At 48.2% G+C, this 16,768-nt stretch overlaps 1 protein-coding gene across 2 annotated transcripts in view; it reads left to right on the forward strand.

Moving 5' to 3' along the window:
* The first annotated feature begins 961 nt into the window (after positions 1-961).
* The window catches only part of VAV1 (vav guanine nucleotide exchange factor 1), a 57,571-nt gene continuing 41,764 nt past the window's right edge, over positions 962-16,768 (forward strand). The window contains exon 1 of one of the 2 annotated variants that reach the window (XM_084885507.1): positions 962-1,248. In XM_084885507.1, coding sequence (XP_084741633.1) covers positions 1,045-1,248 — 204 coding nt within the window. In that variant the 5' untranslated portion in view covers positions 962-1,044. The remainder of the gene's footprint in view (positions 1,249-16,768) is intronic. The other variant, XM_084885508.1, reaches the window with a different exon arrangement.

The raw sequence follows: 16,768 nt of genomic DNA on the forward strand, positions 1-16,768 counted from the left end.
GGCTCAGTGGTCGAGCGGCAACCTATGAAACCAGAGGTCACGGTTGGATTCCCAGTCAGGCACATGCTCGGTTCTGGGCTCGACACCCAGTGTGGGGCATGCAGGAAGCAGCCGATTATCGTGTAAGTTTCTCTCCCTCCCTCTTTATTCCTCTCTGACATGAATAAAAATATATTTAGAAATAGATAAATAAGTATAATAAAATATCAGGTGTGATGATCATCAGGGCTTAAAGTAGGGATAGGGCATGATCGGGTGGGATTCAAAATAGAGTGGTTTGGGAAGACTTCATGAAAAGGTGACATTGAGCAAAAAAACCCCTTTATGTGGTGAGGGAAAGAGCTATGACGTTGCCAAAAGCAGGGGGAGGAGCATGTGCAAAGGTCCTGGGGCCAGACAAGGCCTGGCTTGCTGGAGGAACAGTAGGAGGCCTATGTGGCAAGTGAGAGAAAGGGGTGTGGAGGGGTTGAGGGCAGAAAGAGTTTAGGGAGGGCAGGCCATAGAGGGCCTTGTGGGTTGCATGAAGGACTTTTTACCCCCGAAAAAGTAAGGTAGGTGACAAGAGGAGGGACACCCGACTTGACTCAGGTGAGCCCAGGCGCCCTCTGGCCGTCGTAGGGAGGACAGACTGGGGAGGCAGAGGGCCAGAGCAAGCGCGGGGACCTGGGCGGAGGAGGCTAGACTGGTCCAGGACAGTGATGATGGGGCTGGACCCGGGCGGGCGGAGGCAGAGAGGGGAGGGGTGAGCAGAGGGCGGATTTCGAGTACTTGGAGGTGTTACTGCTCAAGGGTTGGGTATTGGGGAAGGGCAGCCGGCCTTGTGCCCAGGTGTGGCTTTGGTGGGGGAAAGAGAGGTCCCTGGAGGAAGGGGCTGGGCTGGGCGGGGCTGGCCTGCAGGTGCTACCCCCGTCATCGCCACCCCTTACGGCTCCTCCTCCTCCACCCCCTCTCCCCGCGACAGTTACAGGCAAAGAAGAGGAAGTGGTAGCTAGTAGCACAGGCGGGCGGGCGGGCGGCGGGCGCCCGGGCGGGGAGGCAGCCGCCATGGAGCTGTGGCGCCAGTGTACCCACTGGCTGATCCAGTGCCGGGTGCTGCCGCCCAGCCACCGCGTGACCTGGGACGGGGCCCAGGTGTGCGAGCTGGCGCAGGCCCTTCGCGATGGGGTCCTCCTCTGCCAGCTGCTCAACAACCTGCTGCCCCACGCCATCAACCTCCGCGAGGTCAACCTGCGTCCCCAGATGTCCCAGGTGAGCCCGCCGCGGGCTGCCGGGCCCAGGGTTGGAAGTGGGGGGAGAGGAGGGGAGACATGCCAGGCTGGGTTAGTGTGCTGAGCCTCTTGGGCTGGCACTGCAGGGGGCATATGTCAGCTCCTCGGCTGGCTTAGGGGAGGGAGGGTGTGTGTGTGTGGACAGAGGGGCGGTGTGGACGGTCACACTGAAATTCTGGGGTGACCCGCCAAAGGTTAGCAGGAATGCCTTTGTAGGCACAGAATGAACTGAGCCCCACTTTAGGCTGAGGACCGACTGGCAAGCCAGGGCTTAGCCTCTCCTAAGCCCCAGGCTGACTTTGCTGGGGTTCAAGGCCCCAGGTGCCACCCTCTGGGAGTCTGGAGGGGGTGCCTAGAAACCCCCCGTTGGCCAACAGGGTGCCTAAGGGTTTCATAGACCCTGCTCCTACCCCCAGATTCTGGCTCCGGGGGAGGGGCCTCCTTCCCCACATGTGTCTCCTCCTCCTCCGGGCCCCTGGGCCCCTTCCTTCCCCTCACATCTCCTTCCCCTTGGCTTCCTGCCGGGGCCTGGGGCAGATGGGGGCCTGTGACCCAGGGCTCTGCTCTTCCTAGCGCCCTCCATCCCCTGGGGGACATGGAGGCAGGACCAGGTCCTGAGCACCCCCCCCCCCCCAGGGGTTTCTGGGGGTTTGGGAGCCTAGGAATAGCTCCTCTTTCTCTGCAGCAATTTCTGTGAAGGCGAAGGGTCCCAGAAAGAGGCAGATTTGACTGTGACCGCCCCCGGCTCAGGAAACACATTCAAGTCCCTATTTGAATGCGGTTGGGTGGGGGAGGGAGCAGGACTGGATGCTCTCTCTGTAGCACCTCCCCTGGTTCTCTATGGCTGCCTGGGTGCTGGGTGGAAGTGGTGTATGCTGTTGGGTGGGGGCTGGGGGTGCCCCACCCGCCACGGAGGTCCATTGGGACCTGTAGGCCAGCCTTTAGTCTCTGTGCCCAGGTGAAAGCTTTGTCCAGAGGAGCTGTAGGCCAGGGGGCTGGCGGAGGGGGGGTGGGCAGCAGTTGGGGCCTTCGTAGCCTCCTCTCTGGGTTGACCTGCCATGTGCAGGTGGGGGGAGGGGAAGTGACTGCTCTGGGAGTGGGCCCTGGGGATCCTCAGGGGCATTTCCTGGGGACAGAGCCCTGGGTGGAGAGGTGGGTGGGCCCCCTTTCCTAGCCCAGGCAGGATTTCGCGAGGGAGCGCTAGGGAACCCCTCCCCCATGGCCAGCCCTTCTCGACACCTGCCATCCCGAAATTGCCTACATTTGCTTATCTCCTTCCAGCACATGAGGATGTCACTCTGCGACCTGTCAGGCCTCAGATGAGCAGGGAGGCAAGGTCCCCAGTGAGGCTCAGTAGCAGCGAATGGCGAAGTGGATAGACATAAGGATGAACTTCCACCCCTGCACGCAGCTTGCCTAAGGCTTGCTCTCTGATGAAAAGCGGGGGGATGTGGCATTCATGTTTAGGAGAGCAGCTGCAGGGACTCCAGGGGCCATCCTATTTCTACGTTCTGGGCAACGCCCTGAACCCAGCCCCAGGCCTGACCCTCAAGGTGCTCCCGGACTCGGGGCGATGGGACTGGACATCTGCAGCCCCTTGTTGTCAGGACTGGTGGAGGGACAAATCTCTGGGCTGGGGGTCCTGTAGCAAAGGCAAGGCATTGCCTGAGGGAGTCTGGCTTTCTCCAAGAGGAGGCATTTGTACTGGGTTTTGTAGAGTGAATAGGAGCTTTCTCATTGCTCTGGCTTCCTGCACCCCGCTGTGCCAGGCCCCAGCCTGTGCAGGTGTATTCCCTGATCCTCCCCGTGTGGGAGCTCTGCACCCTCCTGCCCCTGCTCATCCTGTCTCCCTTCAGAGTTCAGCCCCATGCCCCGCTCGCGGTGGGGAGGATGGGGATGCGTGTAGGAAGCTAAAACATGAAGCCCGAGGGAGGGGCCAAAAGAACAACCTCTCTGGGTTTGCATGTCCCTGTCTGTTAACAGATGGAAGGCAGGCCCGTGGGATGTGGAAGGGCAGAGGGAGAAAAGGGAAGGGTGTGGGGGAGGGAGGAGCTATGGCACAAATAAAGGTGTGGAGGCTAGAATCGGGGTGCTTCCCGGGTTCTCTCGTTTTCTTTTCCTAGTTCTTCTGCTTTTTCCCAGTTGTTTCCAGGGGAGGGGGTGGGAAGGCCATATTTAAATGTTCAGTCATTTGGCAACAATTCCAATGTACGCCAGCCTTCTTCTGGGGGCCAAGACAGTGAGAGCAGGGCACACACCAACCCCTCTTGTGTGGAACATGCATTCTAGAGGGAGAGACTGACAGTGAGCAAATAAGGAAGGAAACATACATTGTCAGGAGGCAGTATGTACTCTGGAAAAAACAGAGCAGGAAGGGGACTCCGGAGGATCAGGCTGCACTTTTGAATAGGGGGTCTGGGATGCCTCACTGATAAGGTGACATTTGAGCAGAGACCTGGGGAAAGGGAGGGGATGAGTGAGCCATGTGGATCTGGGGGAAACAGTGCTTCTGCTAGGGGGTGCTGCCAGTGCAAAGGCCCTGGGGTCAGAAAGGGTGAATGCCCACTTAGGCTGTGCTGCACTGCAGGGCAGTGAGTGGCCTGGCTGGTGGCAATGGTTCATGGGTGAGGTCTGATTGGAGGGGATCTTCAAGCAGGGAGGTCCCTCAGATCGGAGGCCCAGAGAGAATGGATGCTACTATCTCAGAAGCGGTCACTGAATGACCAGACAACGCAACTCTGCCACTGGAGCTCGACCCAACTCTTTCTCTGAGACTCCACTTTCTGGGCTGCAGAGATGAAGAAGCTTGAAGGATAAGGGCGTGAAGAGGAAGAGATGAATGTGACAGTCATTGTGGGAAAGATCCACCAGGACATGGGAGCTGATTAGACTTGGGGTGGGGACAGGCTCTGGGGCCAAGATGATGTCAAGGTCCCAGGCTCAGTGAATGCTGGTGCTACTGGCAGAGGCAGAAAAGGGAGAGGGCAGGAGGATTAGAACAGGAGGGTGGGCTGGAGGCGGTGGCTTGGAGGAGCCAAACGTGGGTTCAAGTGCTGGTGCCACCACTTCCTGGCTTCACCTCCCCGAGCCTTGGTTTCTCCTCAGTGAACCGTAAATTAAAATGTCTCCGATTTAGGGGTGGATTTTCGTGATATTTTAGTACTACTTACCATAGCAGTGTCTAATACCTGATAAACTCTCACTAAGAAGCCTTTTTAGAAAGGATGTGAGGTAGCGGGAGGGAGGGCATAACACACAGGTAGGAATTGGGTTAGGGTAGTAGTTTTCAACCGCAGCCATTTTGACCTCCTTTTATTTTTATTTCTTTTTAGTTTTTATTTATTTTTATTGATTTCAGAAAGGAAGGGAGAGGGAGAGATAGAAACATCAATAAGAGAATCATTGATCGGCTGCCTCCTGCATGCTCCCTACTGGGAATCGAGCCCACAACCAGGACACATGCCCTTGACCAGAATCGAACCTGAGACCCTCCATCCGCAGGTCAACACTATCCACTGAGCCTAACCAGCTAGGGCTCGCCCCCCATTTAGGAGATGCTGCTGGCATCTAGTGGGTAGAGGCCAGGCATGCTGCTCAACACCCACAGATGCCACACACAACAGAGAATTGTCCTGCACCAATGTCGGCCGTGCTGAGGTTAAGAAGAAGCCGGTGCCAGGGGACAGAGAGCCCAATAGAATCTTCAGATTATTGAACACTTTGGTTAAACAATGCACCCATATCATTCAAGTATTAAAATGCATAAAAAGTTATACAGGGGGAAATTTAACTCCTAGTCCTGTCCCTCAGATACCCACACATACCCAGTTCCTACCTTCCCCCATAGTGACTACATTTTTTAAAAGATTTATTCACTTAAAAAAAAAACCTTTATTATTGAAAGTATTACAATTGTCCCTTATCCCCCCATTGAGCCCTTCTAATGTGTACCTGTGCCCTACGCTGGCCTTAACCACACTATTGTCCGTGTCTATGGGTTATGCATATATGCATACAAGTTCTTTGGTTAACTTCTTCCTACCCACCCACCCCCACCTTCCATCTGAGGTTCAACAGTCTGATCCATGCTTCTGTGTCTCTGGATCTATTTTGTCCATCAGTTTATTTTGTTCTTTAGATTCCACATTTGAGTGAGATCATGTGATACTTGTCTTTCTCTGAGGTTTATTTCCCTTAGCATAATCCTCTCCAGGTCCTTCCGTGCTGTCTCAAAGCATAAGAGACCCTTCTTTTTTTTATTGCTGCATAGTATTCCCTGGTGTAAATGTACCACAGCTTTTTTATCCACTTCTCCACTGATGGGCACTTGGGCTGTTTCCAGATCTTAGCTGTTGTAAATTGCACTACTATGAACATCGGGGTGCATATCATGTATTCTTTCTGATTGAAGTTCTGGGTTTCTAAGGATGTATTCCGAGGAGTGGGATCACTGGGTCAAATGGCGGTTCCATATTTAATTTTTTTGAGGAAACTCCATACTGTTTTCCATCATGGCTGCACCAGTCTGCATTCTCACCAGCAGTGCATAGGGTTCCCTTTACCTTGTTCATGGATTGGTAGAATTAACATCATTAAAATGTCCATACTACCCAAAGCAATGTAGATTCAATGCAATCCCTATTATAATACTAACGGCATATTTCACAGATCTAGAACAAACACTCCAAAAATTTATATGGAACAAAAAAAAAAAAAAAAAAAAAAGACCCAGAAAGCCACAGCAATCTTGAGAAAGAACAAAGTTGAAGGAATCACAATACCAGATTTCAAGTTATACTACAAAACCACCAATCAAAGCAGCCTGGTGCTGGCACAAGAACAGGCATCTCGATCAGTGGGACAGAATAGACACCTCAGAAATCATCCAAGCCATTACGCTCAATTAATATTTGACAGAGGAGGCAAGAGCATCCAATGGAGTCAAGACAGCCTCTTCAATAAATGGTGCTGGAAAAATGAGACAGATACATGCAAAAAAAAAAAAACCAAACAAACAAACAAACAAAAAAAAACACCCTGAAACTAGACCACTCACTTACACCATACACAAGAATAAATTCAAAATGGATAAAAGACTTACTGGGTAAATGGAAGCCAGGACACATAAAAATCCTAGAAGAAACCATAGGTAGCAAAATCTTATACTTCTCTGATAGCAATATGTTTCCGGATACATCTGCTAGGGCAAAGGAAACTAAGGAGAAAATAAACAAATGGGACTACATCAAAATAAGAAGCTTCTGCACAGCAAAAGAGACCACCAACAAAACACAAAGGGAGCCCACTGTATGGGAGAACGTATTTGCAAGGATACATTTGATAAAAGGTTAATATCCAAAATATATAAGGAACCCATACAACTTAACAAATGGAAGACAAACAATTCCAATTAAAAGATGGGCAAAGGACCTAAATAGACACTTCTCCAAAGGGGACATACAGATAGCCAAGGGACATGTGGAAAACTGCTCAAAGTCACTAATCATCCGAGAGATGCAAATGAAAAGGACAATGAGGTATCACCTCACACCTGTCAGAATGGCTACCCGTCAACAAATCAACAAGTGACAAGTGCTGGCGAGGATGTGGAGAAAAGGGAACCCTAGTTCATTTTTTAAAAGTTGACTGTATGTCCTTCCAGAATTTCTTTATGCAAATGTAAGCAAAAGAGAATTCATGTTCTTACTACACTCCTTCTTTCACATGAACTATAGCATGTACTATCCACTGCGTTGTACCTTGCTTTCCTCAGTTTAATAATTATCTTGGGAATTTTACCAAATCAATACATAGAGATTGTCCTCATTCCTTTCCAAAAATGGCTATATGATGTTCCTGATCATTCATTTATGTAACAAAGCTCTTATACTGTGCTATGTGTCAGGTTTTATCCAGGGGACAGTAAACTAAGTCAGAGGGCTGAATGTGTCCACATATGTTTCTATAAATAAAGTTTTTTTGGACTGCAGCCATGCATATTCATTTATATACTGTCCATGGCTGAATTCCAGCTACAACTATAGAGTTGAGTAATTGTGATAGAGACTGTCTGGCCTGAGGCGCTGAGGTATTTACTCTCCAGATCTTTGCAGAAAAAGCTCACTGATACCTGGTATAAATGCTTTCTATACATTACTAGTAACTCGTTTAATTCCCACAACAACTGGGGAGGTAGAAAGTACTGTTATCCTCCTTTTTCGTTTGGAGAAACTGAGGCACACGTATGTTAAGTAACTTGCTCCGGGGCACCCAATTTGAAAGTGGCAGAGTCGGGGACTTGAACCCAGGCAGCCTGGGCCCAGGATCCTTATGTGCAACGATCACTCTAAACTACCTCTATTTCATCCATGGACACTTGGCTTTTGTTCTAACAAGCTTACTGCAATCAGTAATCTCATGATTCATTTTCCGATCCTGAACTCGGTGACTTGGGACATGTTATTTAACTTCTCTGTCCTTCAGTTTCGTCATCTGTAAAACGGGGGATAAACATTCCCATCTTAAAGCATCGTTGTGAGGGATAAACAAGTGGCCGTAAAGAACCTAGAAAAATATCTGGCTACATGTAAAAGCTCCTGTGGCAGCCTTACACACGGGCAAGCATATCCATGGGATAAATTATCAGAAGGGTCTGTTGGCTCAAAGGCAGTGAGTGTGTGCTTTGGATAGGGGGAAATCGTCCTCTATGTGGGATTGTTCCCATATGGATTGTTCCAGTGACTCTGGGAAGATCTTTCTTATCAGAGAGATCTCCCTGATTTCAGTGCATAAGCATGCTTGTTCTCTGTGGCCTTGCTTACAGACTGTTCTGTTATCCCACTTTTGGGGTTGCTATTTGGGGGATAAATGGAGCATATTATGGCTCAGTTTATATCTCTTTTTCTGAGTGAGGTTGATCCTCTTTTGTTATGTTTAAGAGCTGTTTTTATTTTTTCTCAGTGAATTATTTGTTCATATCATGTGCCCATTATACTGTTGACCATTTTTTTCTTATTCATTTTCCATGGCTCTTTATATACAGCAGAACCTTTTTTTTCTCGAACTTAATTTGTTCCAGAAGACTGTTCAAAAATTGAATTGTGGTGTTTTTTTTCCCATTAGAAAAAAATGTAAATTCGCCAAAACCGGTTTGGCTCAGTGGATAGAGCATCGGTCTGCGGACTGAAGGGTCGCAGGATCGATTCCAGTCAAGGGCATGTACATTGGTTATGGGCACATCTCTGGTGGGGGGTGTGCAGGAGGCAGCTGGTGGATGTTTCTCTCTCATCGATATTTCTAGTTCTCTATCCCTCTCTCTTCTTCTCTGTTGAAAATCAATAAAATATATTTAAAAAAAAAGAAAAAAAGAAAGAAAAAATGTAAATTGAATTAATCTGTTCCAGACTCCCAAATGATTCCGTTTTAACCCATTATATACAGTACATGTCTGTTGTACTGTTTAACCTATAAACAAACACTTCAAAAACAAAAATGACATGAAATGTAAATGAAAATTTAACAAAAAGGAAAGGAAATGTGCAGTAAAAAAAGAGAAAAATTTACGGTAATTATAAGCAGCAGCAAAAGCAAAGAAACACAAAAATATTCACAGCACAATCTCCTGAGATTTTAACAGTGGTGAACTGACTCATATTTGCGCATTTTCTTCTTTGTTTGTCACCTGAGAGACGTGTTACTCATCACACAGGCATGAGCATGAAAGGGCTCTCAGGCCCAGCCAGAGGGGCTCAGTGTTTGAGTGTCAACCTGTAAGCCAGGAGGTCACGGTTCAGTTCCCGGTCAGGGCAAATGCCCAGGCTGCGGGCTCAATCCTGTGTGCAGGAGGCAGCCAATCGATGATTCTCTCTCATCATTAATGTTTCTATCTCTCTCTCCCTCACCCTTCCTTTCTGAAATCAATAAAATATATATATGCATATATATATATCTATAATTATAAAAGCATAATATGCTAATTAGACTGGACAGCTGAGTGACCTTCCGGATGAAGCTCGGCCCTTGTACAAATTTCATGTATCGGGCCTCTACTATATGTATATGTATATGTATATGTATATGTATATGTATATGTATATGTGTATGTGTATGTGTATGTGTATGCGTATGCGTATGCCTATGCGTGTGTGTGTGTGTGTGTGTGTGTGTGTGTGTGTGTGTGTTAGAGGCCTGGTGCATGAATTGGTGCATGGATGGGGTCCGGCAAGCTGGACGGTTGGCTGGCCTGCATGCTGGTCGAACTCCTGGTCGAGGAGACAATTTGCACATTAGTCTTTAATTATATATAATATACACTGACTGGCCAGATTATTATGTGTTCAGAGATCATAATAATCTGGCCACTCAGTGTGTGTGTGTGTGTGTGTGTGTGTGTGTGTGTGTGTGTGTATTTTTTTTTAAAGGGTTGTCAGGTTGAGAAGCAAATTGTTTGAAATGGAAGACATTTGAGAAGCTAGGTTCCATTGTATTAGGCTGGTTTGAATTTCAAGTCAGGTACTTACTAGCCTTGTGATCCTGGAGACAAAAATTACTTAACCTGTCTGAGCCCTGTCTTATCTATGAAATGGGGATGTGGATAGGACCTTTATTTCAGGGTTGTGTGAGGACTCAATGTGATAAGGTAAGTTAAGTTCCTATCATGGTGATTGACATACAGCAAGTGCTAAATTAACAGGAGTCACTCTTTTGGTTAATTTGATTTCAGTGGGTCTGAGTTGGCTGTAGGATGTGGTATAGTCAGGGTTTTGAGGGTAGTTCCTGTGACAAATTGCATCGCTTCAATGACAGTAAGAAGTTATTACTTGTTGCTCACATAACAATCTAGTTTGGATCAAGTGGGGGGGTTGAGGAGATGGTCCTTCTTTACAGTTTTTCTATGTTCCCATTCTCCCTACAGCCCTTGGAGTCCTCTCTACTCATCCAGAGGGCAAGGAAGGAGTGTGAGAAAGGAAATCATGGGAGGCTTGTCCCTGAAGGGGCACGCTCACCTCCATCCTCCTTCCATTGGCTAGAACTCGCTCACAAGGTCCCATCCGACTGCAAGAGCAGCTGGGAATGCAGTTCAGCTGGAAGCCAATGGACCGGGAAATGGGTTGGGTGGATATAGAGAAGTTCCTGCCCCCAAGAAGCCCAATGTGAAACCTAGCTGGCTTCAGAGATGCGAGTCTGGAGGGAGCTGTTTCGTTGGCAAGCTTGGCAGGATGAGGAATGAGGAGCACCTGGAACAAAGCCAGGGGGAAGAATTCAGTTAGGGACGAATGGCCTGCGTGGGTTGGGCTGTGTTGGTTGGAAGACTTCATCTCAACACGTCGGAAGCCTGGGAGAGTCAACATTGGATGCTGTTCCTTCTTTTCCATTCCATTCCATTCTGTTCCCTGACCTCATCCGGGGCCCGATACTGGGAAATGTTACTCCTCAGGGCTCTCACAGAGGGGCCGGGAAAACCCTGTCCCTTCTCTCTCCCACCCCTCCCGTGACTCCCCATTGCTCTTGGAGTGAAATACAAAGTCCTCACCATGACCCAGATTTGTCTCCTGTTTACCTCTCAGCCCTCATCTCCTCCATCTCCTCCCCCTCACTCATTTCTACTCCAGCCACATGCGCCTCCTCACTGTTCCTAGAACCACTAAGCTAATCTAGCCTCAGGGCTTTTGCATGTGCTGTTCTTGCTTCATGGATCCTTCTTCTCCCAAATACACACTGAGATTGTTCTCTTACCTCCTTCAGGTTCTATCAGAGAGATCTTCCCTGGCTCCCACCCTTTTCCCCTCCATTCACGTATACAATTCTCATTCTCTTCCTTGTCTAATTTTTTCCCATAGCACTTAGCAACCTCTGACCTATCATAGTTTTTACTTATTTGCTTATTATCTGCTTCTCCCACTGGGATGTCAGGGCAAGGCATTTTGTCTGTTTGGTTCACAACTATATATCCAGTGCCCAGAACATAAGTAGGTGCTCAATAAATATTTATTGGGCATTCCACTTATTCATTCATCATTCATCATTCATTTAACACAGGGGTCAGCACACCATAACCTGTGGCTTCCTGCCTCTTTTTATAAACAAAATTGAGTTGTTACACGGTCACCCCATCTGCTGACATATTGCCCATAGCTGCTTTTCCTCCCCTGATAGTCACAGCAGAGACATTCAAAGCCAAAAAAATTACTCTCTGGCTCTACAGAAGAGTTTGCTGATTGAGCCCTGATGTAATAGGCACTTGCTGAGTGCTTACTGATGGTTGGTTAGTGGTAGTTGGTTAGTGGTGGGTGAGTATGGATGGCCTAGGATCAATCCACCTCTACGAGTTCCTATGTGACTTTGGGCAAGGGTTTAAGTTTTCTCATCTGTAAAATGGGGAAAATGATGTTGATAACAATAACAACAACAATAATGATAACACCATAGGCATTTCTTTATATTGGGGCCATGTTCTGGGTGATGGAGGATTCCATTATAAATGAGACACAGATTCTCATGCAGCCCGTGGAACTAGACAAGGAAATAGGCAGTTACAACACATCCAGTGATGGGTGGAACCCAGGGCATTGTGGGAGCAGAAGGGGGGGGGGGACCCCAGAAGAAACCAGGCAGGCTTCCTGGAGGAAGTGGCATGCTAATAGAGTGTGGGAAGTTGGGGCATATTTAAGGAGTCAAAGGGAGTTCTGTTTGGTCTCCTTTGCTAATGCGGGAAGGGTGCCAGGAAGGGGGCAAGACCTGAGTGTACGTTGTATGAGCATAGCTGGCCTTTATTGTTGTGGGGTTTATTTGGGTAATCCTCACCCAGGGATATTTTTCCATTGATTATTTTTAGAAAGAGTGGAAGGGAGGGGGAGAGACAGGGAGAAACATCGAGGTGAGAGAGACAGCAATTGGTTGCCTCCCACATGTGCACTGACCAGGCTGGGGATGGAGCCGAAATTGAATAGGGAACCCTTCAATCCTTGGGCCAACGCTCTATCCACTGAGCTAAACCAGCTAGGGCTCATAGCGGGCCTTTTAAAGATCTCACCACAGTGCAGAGATGGACTGTTCCCCTTTGATATCAGGGGTGGTACCTGGGTTTTAGGGGACACTTGGGAGTCAGATCGATTGGGCAACAGTGGAAGAAATAAGGGATGTTCAGTTGAAGAAGTTTAAGGTTTGAGGAAATTCTGAGCTGAGTCTGCAGAAGTTTGAATCAAGGATCTTAGCTCTTGTGACCAGAATACCCGATGGAAACTGGCTCACAAAACTAAAATTATTGGGAGAAAAATGCCTTTAGGTTTGGCTGGATTCAGGGGGGAGAGAGGGGCCCTTAGCATTATTACATCAGGGGATCTGCCCCACCCCACCCTTCATTTCTTAACTTTGCTCTTTGGGGTGTTTTTCCCTATTCTCAGCATTCTTTTTCCCAATGAAGGTAGACCTGCTGCTTCAGATTTGTATTCCCACCATTCCATGTCTGATGGAAAATGGGAGCGGTGATTCAAAGACCTCCCAGGCCAAAATCTGGTTTTCATCGGCCATGATTCTTTTGGTGGGGGTCACATGTCCATTCCTGAGCCATCTGCTGTGGCCGGGAGAATACGATGCTCTGATTGGCCAGGGTGAAGTCATATTCCCTGAATCAGTTGCTGTGGCCAGGAAAACTATGATGCTCTCACTGGCCAGGCCGAGGTCACGTGCCCATTCCTAACCAATGGCTGTGCTCAGGAGAATATCATGCTCTGATTGGTCAGGCCGAGTCACCTGCCCATTCCTAGAGGGGGCTGCCTAGACTCTACCCAAAGGAGTTAGATTGAGAGGAGGGGAGGGCTAGTTACAAAGGGGAAACTGAGAGACTGTTAGCAGAAGGGGGAATAGATGTTAGGAGGCATTTGCCCTTTGTATTGGCACCAAGTACTAAATTTAGTCCAGGGTTTCCAAGTATCAGCACTTCTGAAGTTTGGGACCGGATGGATCATTCTCTGTACTGGAGACCACCCTGTGCATTGTACAATGCTAAGCAGCATCCCCGACCCCCGGTGTTGTGACAACAAAATGCTCCCAGACATGGTCAAATGTCCCCCTGGGGAGCAGTATCACCCCTGGGGGAGGAAAACCCTGTTTTGGAGGGAATGCACCGCCTATTTCAGGGGGACCCAATGGAATGTAAACGCTCACTGACAGCCCTAACCGGTTTAGCTCAGTGGATAGAATGTCGACCTTTGGACTGAAGGGTCTCAGGTTCGATCTCCGTAAAGGGCATGTATCTTGGTTTTGGGCACATTCCCAGTGGGGGGTATGCAAGAGGCAGCTGATCGATGTCTGATCAATGTTTCTTTTTAAAAAAATATATATTTTATTGATTTTTTACAGAGAGGAAGAGAGAGGGATAGAGAGTTAGAAACATCAATGGGAGAGAATCATTGATCAGCTGCCTCCTGCACACCCCCTACTGGGGATGTGCCCGCAACCAAGGTACATGCCCTTGACCATAATCGAACCCGGGACCCTTCAGTCCTCAGTCTGACGCTCTATCCACTGAGCCAAACCGGTTTTTTTTTTTTTTTTTAATATATATATTTTATTGATTTTTTACAGAGAGGAAGAGAGAGGGATAGAGAGCCAGAAACATCAATGAGAGAGAAACATCGACCAGCTGCCTCCTGCACAACCCCCTATGGGGATGTGCCTGCAACCAACGTATATGCCCTTGACCAGAATCGAACCTGGGACCTTTCAGTCCGCAGACGGATGCTCTACCACTGAGCCAAACCGGTTTCGGCCCAAACCGATTTTGGCTGATCAATGTTTCTAACTCTCTAACCCTCTCCCTTCCTCTCTGTAAAAAAGTCAATAAAATATATATATTTTAAAAAAACCAAAAACCAAAAAAAAAACCCCACTTACTGACAGGTGATGGCTCAGAAGAGACGGAGCGTCTTAGAGTTGGAATACTCATTTATATTGTTGTCAGCAGCAGGCACTGTGCTGATGGCTGGGCTCTGGGAAGGCACACGCATGAACTCTCCTCTCTCCTGAGTTCATGGCCCTGGGGGAGAGGGAGCTGAGGAGGGAGTGTGTTTCCTGTGGCTGTTGTAACAAAGTACCTCAAACTGCGTGGCTCAGAACAACAGGAATGTGTCATCTCACAGCCCTGGAGACCAGAGGTCTGAAATCCAAACGTTGGCAGGGCCGTTCTCCATCAAGAGGCTGTAGGTGAGGACCGGTTCTTTGCTTCTCCCAGCTCCTGGCGGTTCCCCGGTGTGTGGCTGGGCCGCGGAAGCCAGTGGGGGTAAGGATTGCTCCTCTCACAGAGGGCTGTTCTGAGAGCTGAATGAGCTAATAGTTGTAACGTTGTAAAGCACCACAGGCAGTACCTGGTAGTGATTGGGAAATCAGTCCTTGGAGCCAGTGAGCTCATCATGGGAGGGAGGTGAGAGAGGGAGGTCAGGGCCCTGAAGGTTGAGCCCCAGGGAGCAGCAGCATTGAGCGGAGGGCGAGAAGGAAGAGGCAGCAAGAAGTCAGAAAGGAGAATTCAGTGACTCGGGAGTAAAGCTGGAAGGGTGTGGTGTTCCCAGGCCCAAAGAGGAAAGCGGATCCACGCTGAGGTCGTGGCACCGTTTTAATGAAGTGCACGGGAATTGATTCAGAAAATAGAAACGAATGACAACAGAAACGGGTTCTGTTGATTGAGCACTTACTATACACAGGTGTTCTGAGCACTTAATACTTGTTAACTCATTTTATTTTCACAACAAACCCATGGAGTAGGTGCCATCATTTCTCAGTTACCTATTACACTCATCCCCCCTTATCTGTGAGATATATGTTCCAAGACCGCCCCCCCCCTTCCCCTGGTAGATGCCTGAAACTGTATTCTATGTATACTATATTCTTTCCTGTACATACATACTTATGATAATATTTAATTTGTAAATTAGGCACAGTAAGAGATGAACAACAATAAATGATAATAAAATAGAACAATTATAATAGTATCCTATATAATCAAAGGCTAATATGCAAATGGTTGTCACGCCCTCATGTGTAACGACCAATCAGCAGGAGGCTGTGTGCACAGCAGGCACACGTGGGTGGGCGGGGCTGCATGCATGACCAGGAGATGTATAAAGCACATCTCAGTCCCTTCCTTCCCTCCCCCCTCCCTCTCCCCCTGTTCCTGCTGGCTCCCATGGAAATGGTGGGCCGCCTACTGTGCACCATTTTGAGTACTGGACCACTAGTACTGTAATAAAAGTTAAGTGAATGTGGTCTGCCTCTCTGAGTATCTTCTGTACTGTATGGACAGTGTGACTATGCTGGACAAAGGGTTGGTTTATTTCCTGGGGCTGGATGGGGCAGGATGGCATAACATTTCATCACACATATCAGAATGGCGTGTAATTTAAAAATGTATGAATTGCTTCTGGAATTTTCCATTTAATTTTTTTGGACTGTGGTTGACCATGGATAACTGGAACCACAGAAAGTAACACCGTGGAGAAGGGGAACTTCTGTACTGTGAAACAAACCACCCCAAACACATTGGTGTAAGACAGTAGCTATTTTATAATTCTTACAGATTCTGTCAGGGATTCAGATGGGGCCTGGTGGTGACGGTTTGTCAGCTCGATAATGAGGGACCTTGAATGTCCCGGGGCTGGGATCATCTGGAGAATTCTTCACTGGCATGGCGGGTGCCTGGGTGAGCTGTGGACTGGAGCATTGGGAAGTGGCCTCTCTGTGTGGCTTGGGCTTCCTCCTAATATAAGGACTGGGTTTTGAGGAGAAGCATGAAGAGAGAGCAATTGCTCCTCAAAAAGACCAAGACAGCTCACCCGGCTGGTGTGGCTCAGTGGTTGAGCATCGATCCAGGAACTAAGAGGTAACTGGTTCGATTCCCTTCCAGAGCACATGCCCAGGCTTCGGGCTCCCCAGTGAGGTGTGTGTAAGAGACATCCAATCTTATTGATGTTTCTATCTCTCTAGCCCTCTTCTTTCCACTTTCTCTCTCTCTAAAAAAAAAAAAAAAAAAAAAAAGACCAAGACAGAAGCTGCAAGGTCGCTGCTGACCTGCTTGGAGATCATGCAGTGTTACTGAGTTGCACTCTTAGTGACTAAGCAAGTCCCTGAGGCCAGTCTAGATTCAAGGAGAGAGGAGTCAGCCTCCAGCTCTCGGGAGTGTGACAAGCATCAGCATGCTGGATGGCGGACATTTTGTGGCCATCTTTGGAAAGCTCAACCTGTGACATGTGATCCTAATTTTGCAGATGAGGAAACGGAAACATGGAGTTTTAGATGCCCAATGCTATGCTGGGATTTGGACCCAAATATCCAGGCCCCCAAAACTTGTGACCAGAATTCATATGAATTCTGCCTCTTTCAGGGGACATGTGAGCCTTTCAGGTGGTTATGGAGATAGACTTGGATTCAGATTTCTGGTTCTCCTGATCAAGGTTCAGCCAGGAAGGTAGAAATAATCTTAGGCCTCTCAAACAGAGGGTTTAATCCAG

Source organism: Pipistrellus hanaki, assembly GCF_964339955.1.
Source record: "Pipistrellus hanaki genome assembly, chromosome: 5".
NCBI lineage: Eukaryota > Metazoa > Chordata > Mammalia > Chiroptera > Vespertilionidae > Pipistrellus > Pipistrellus hanaki.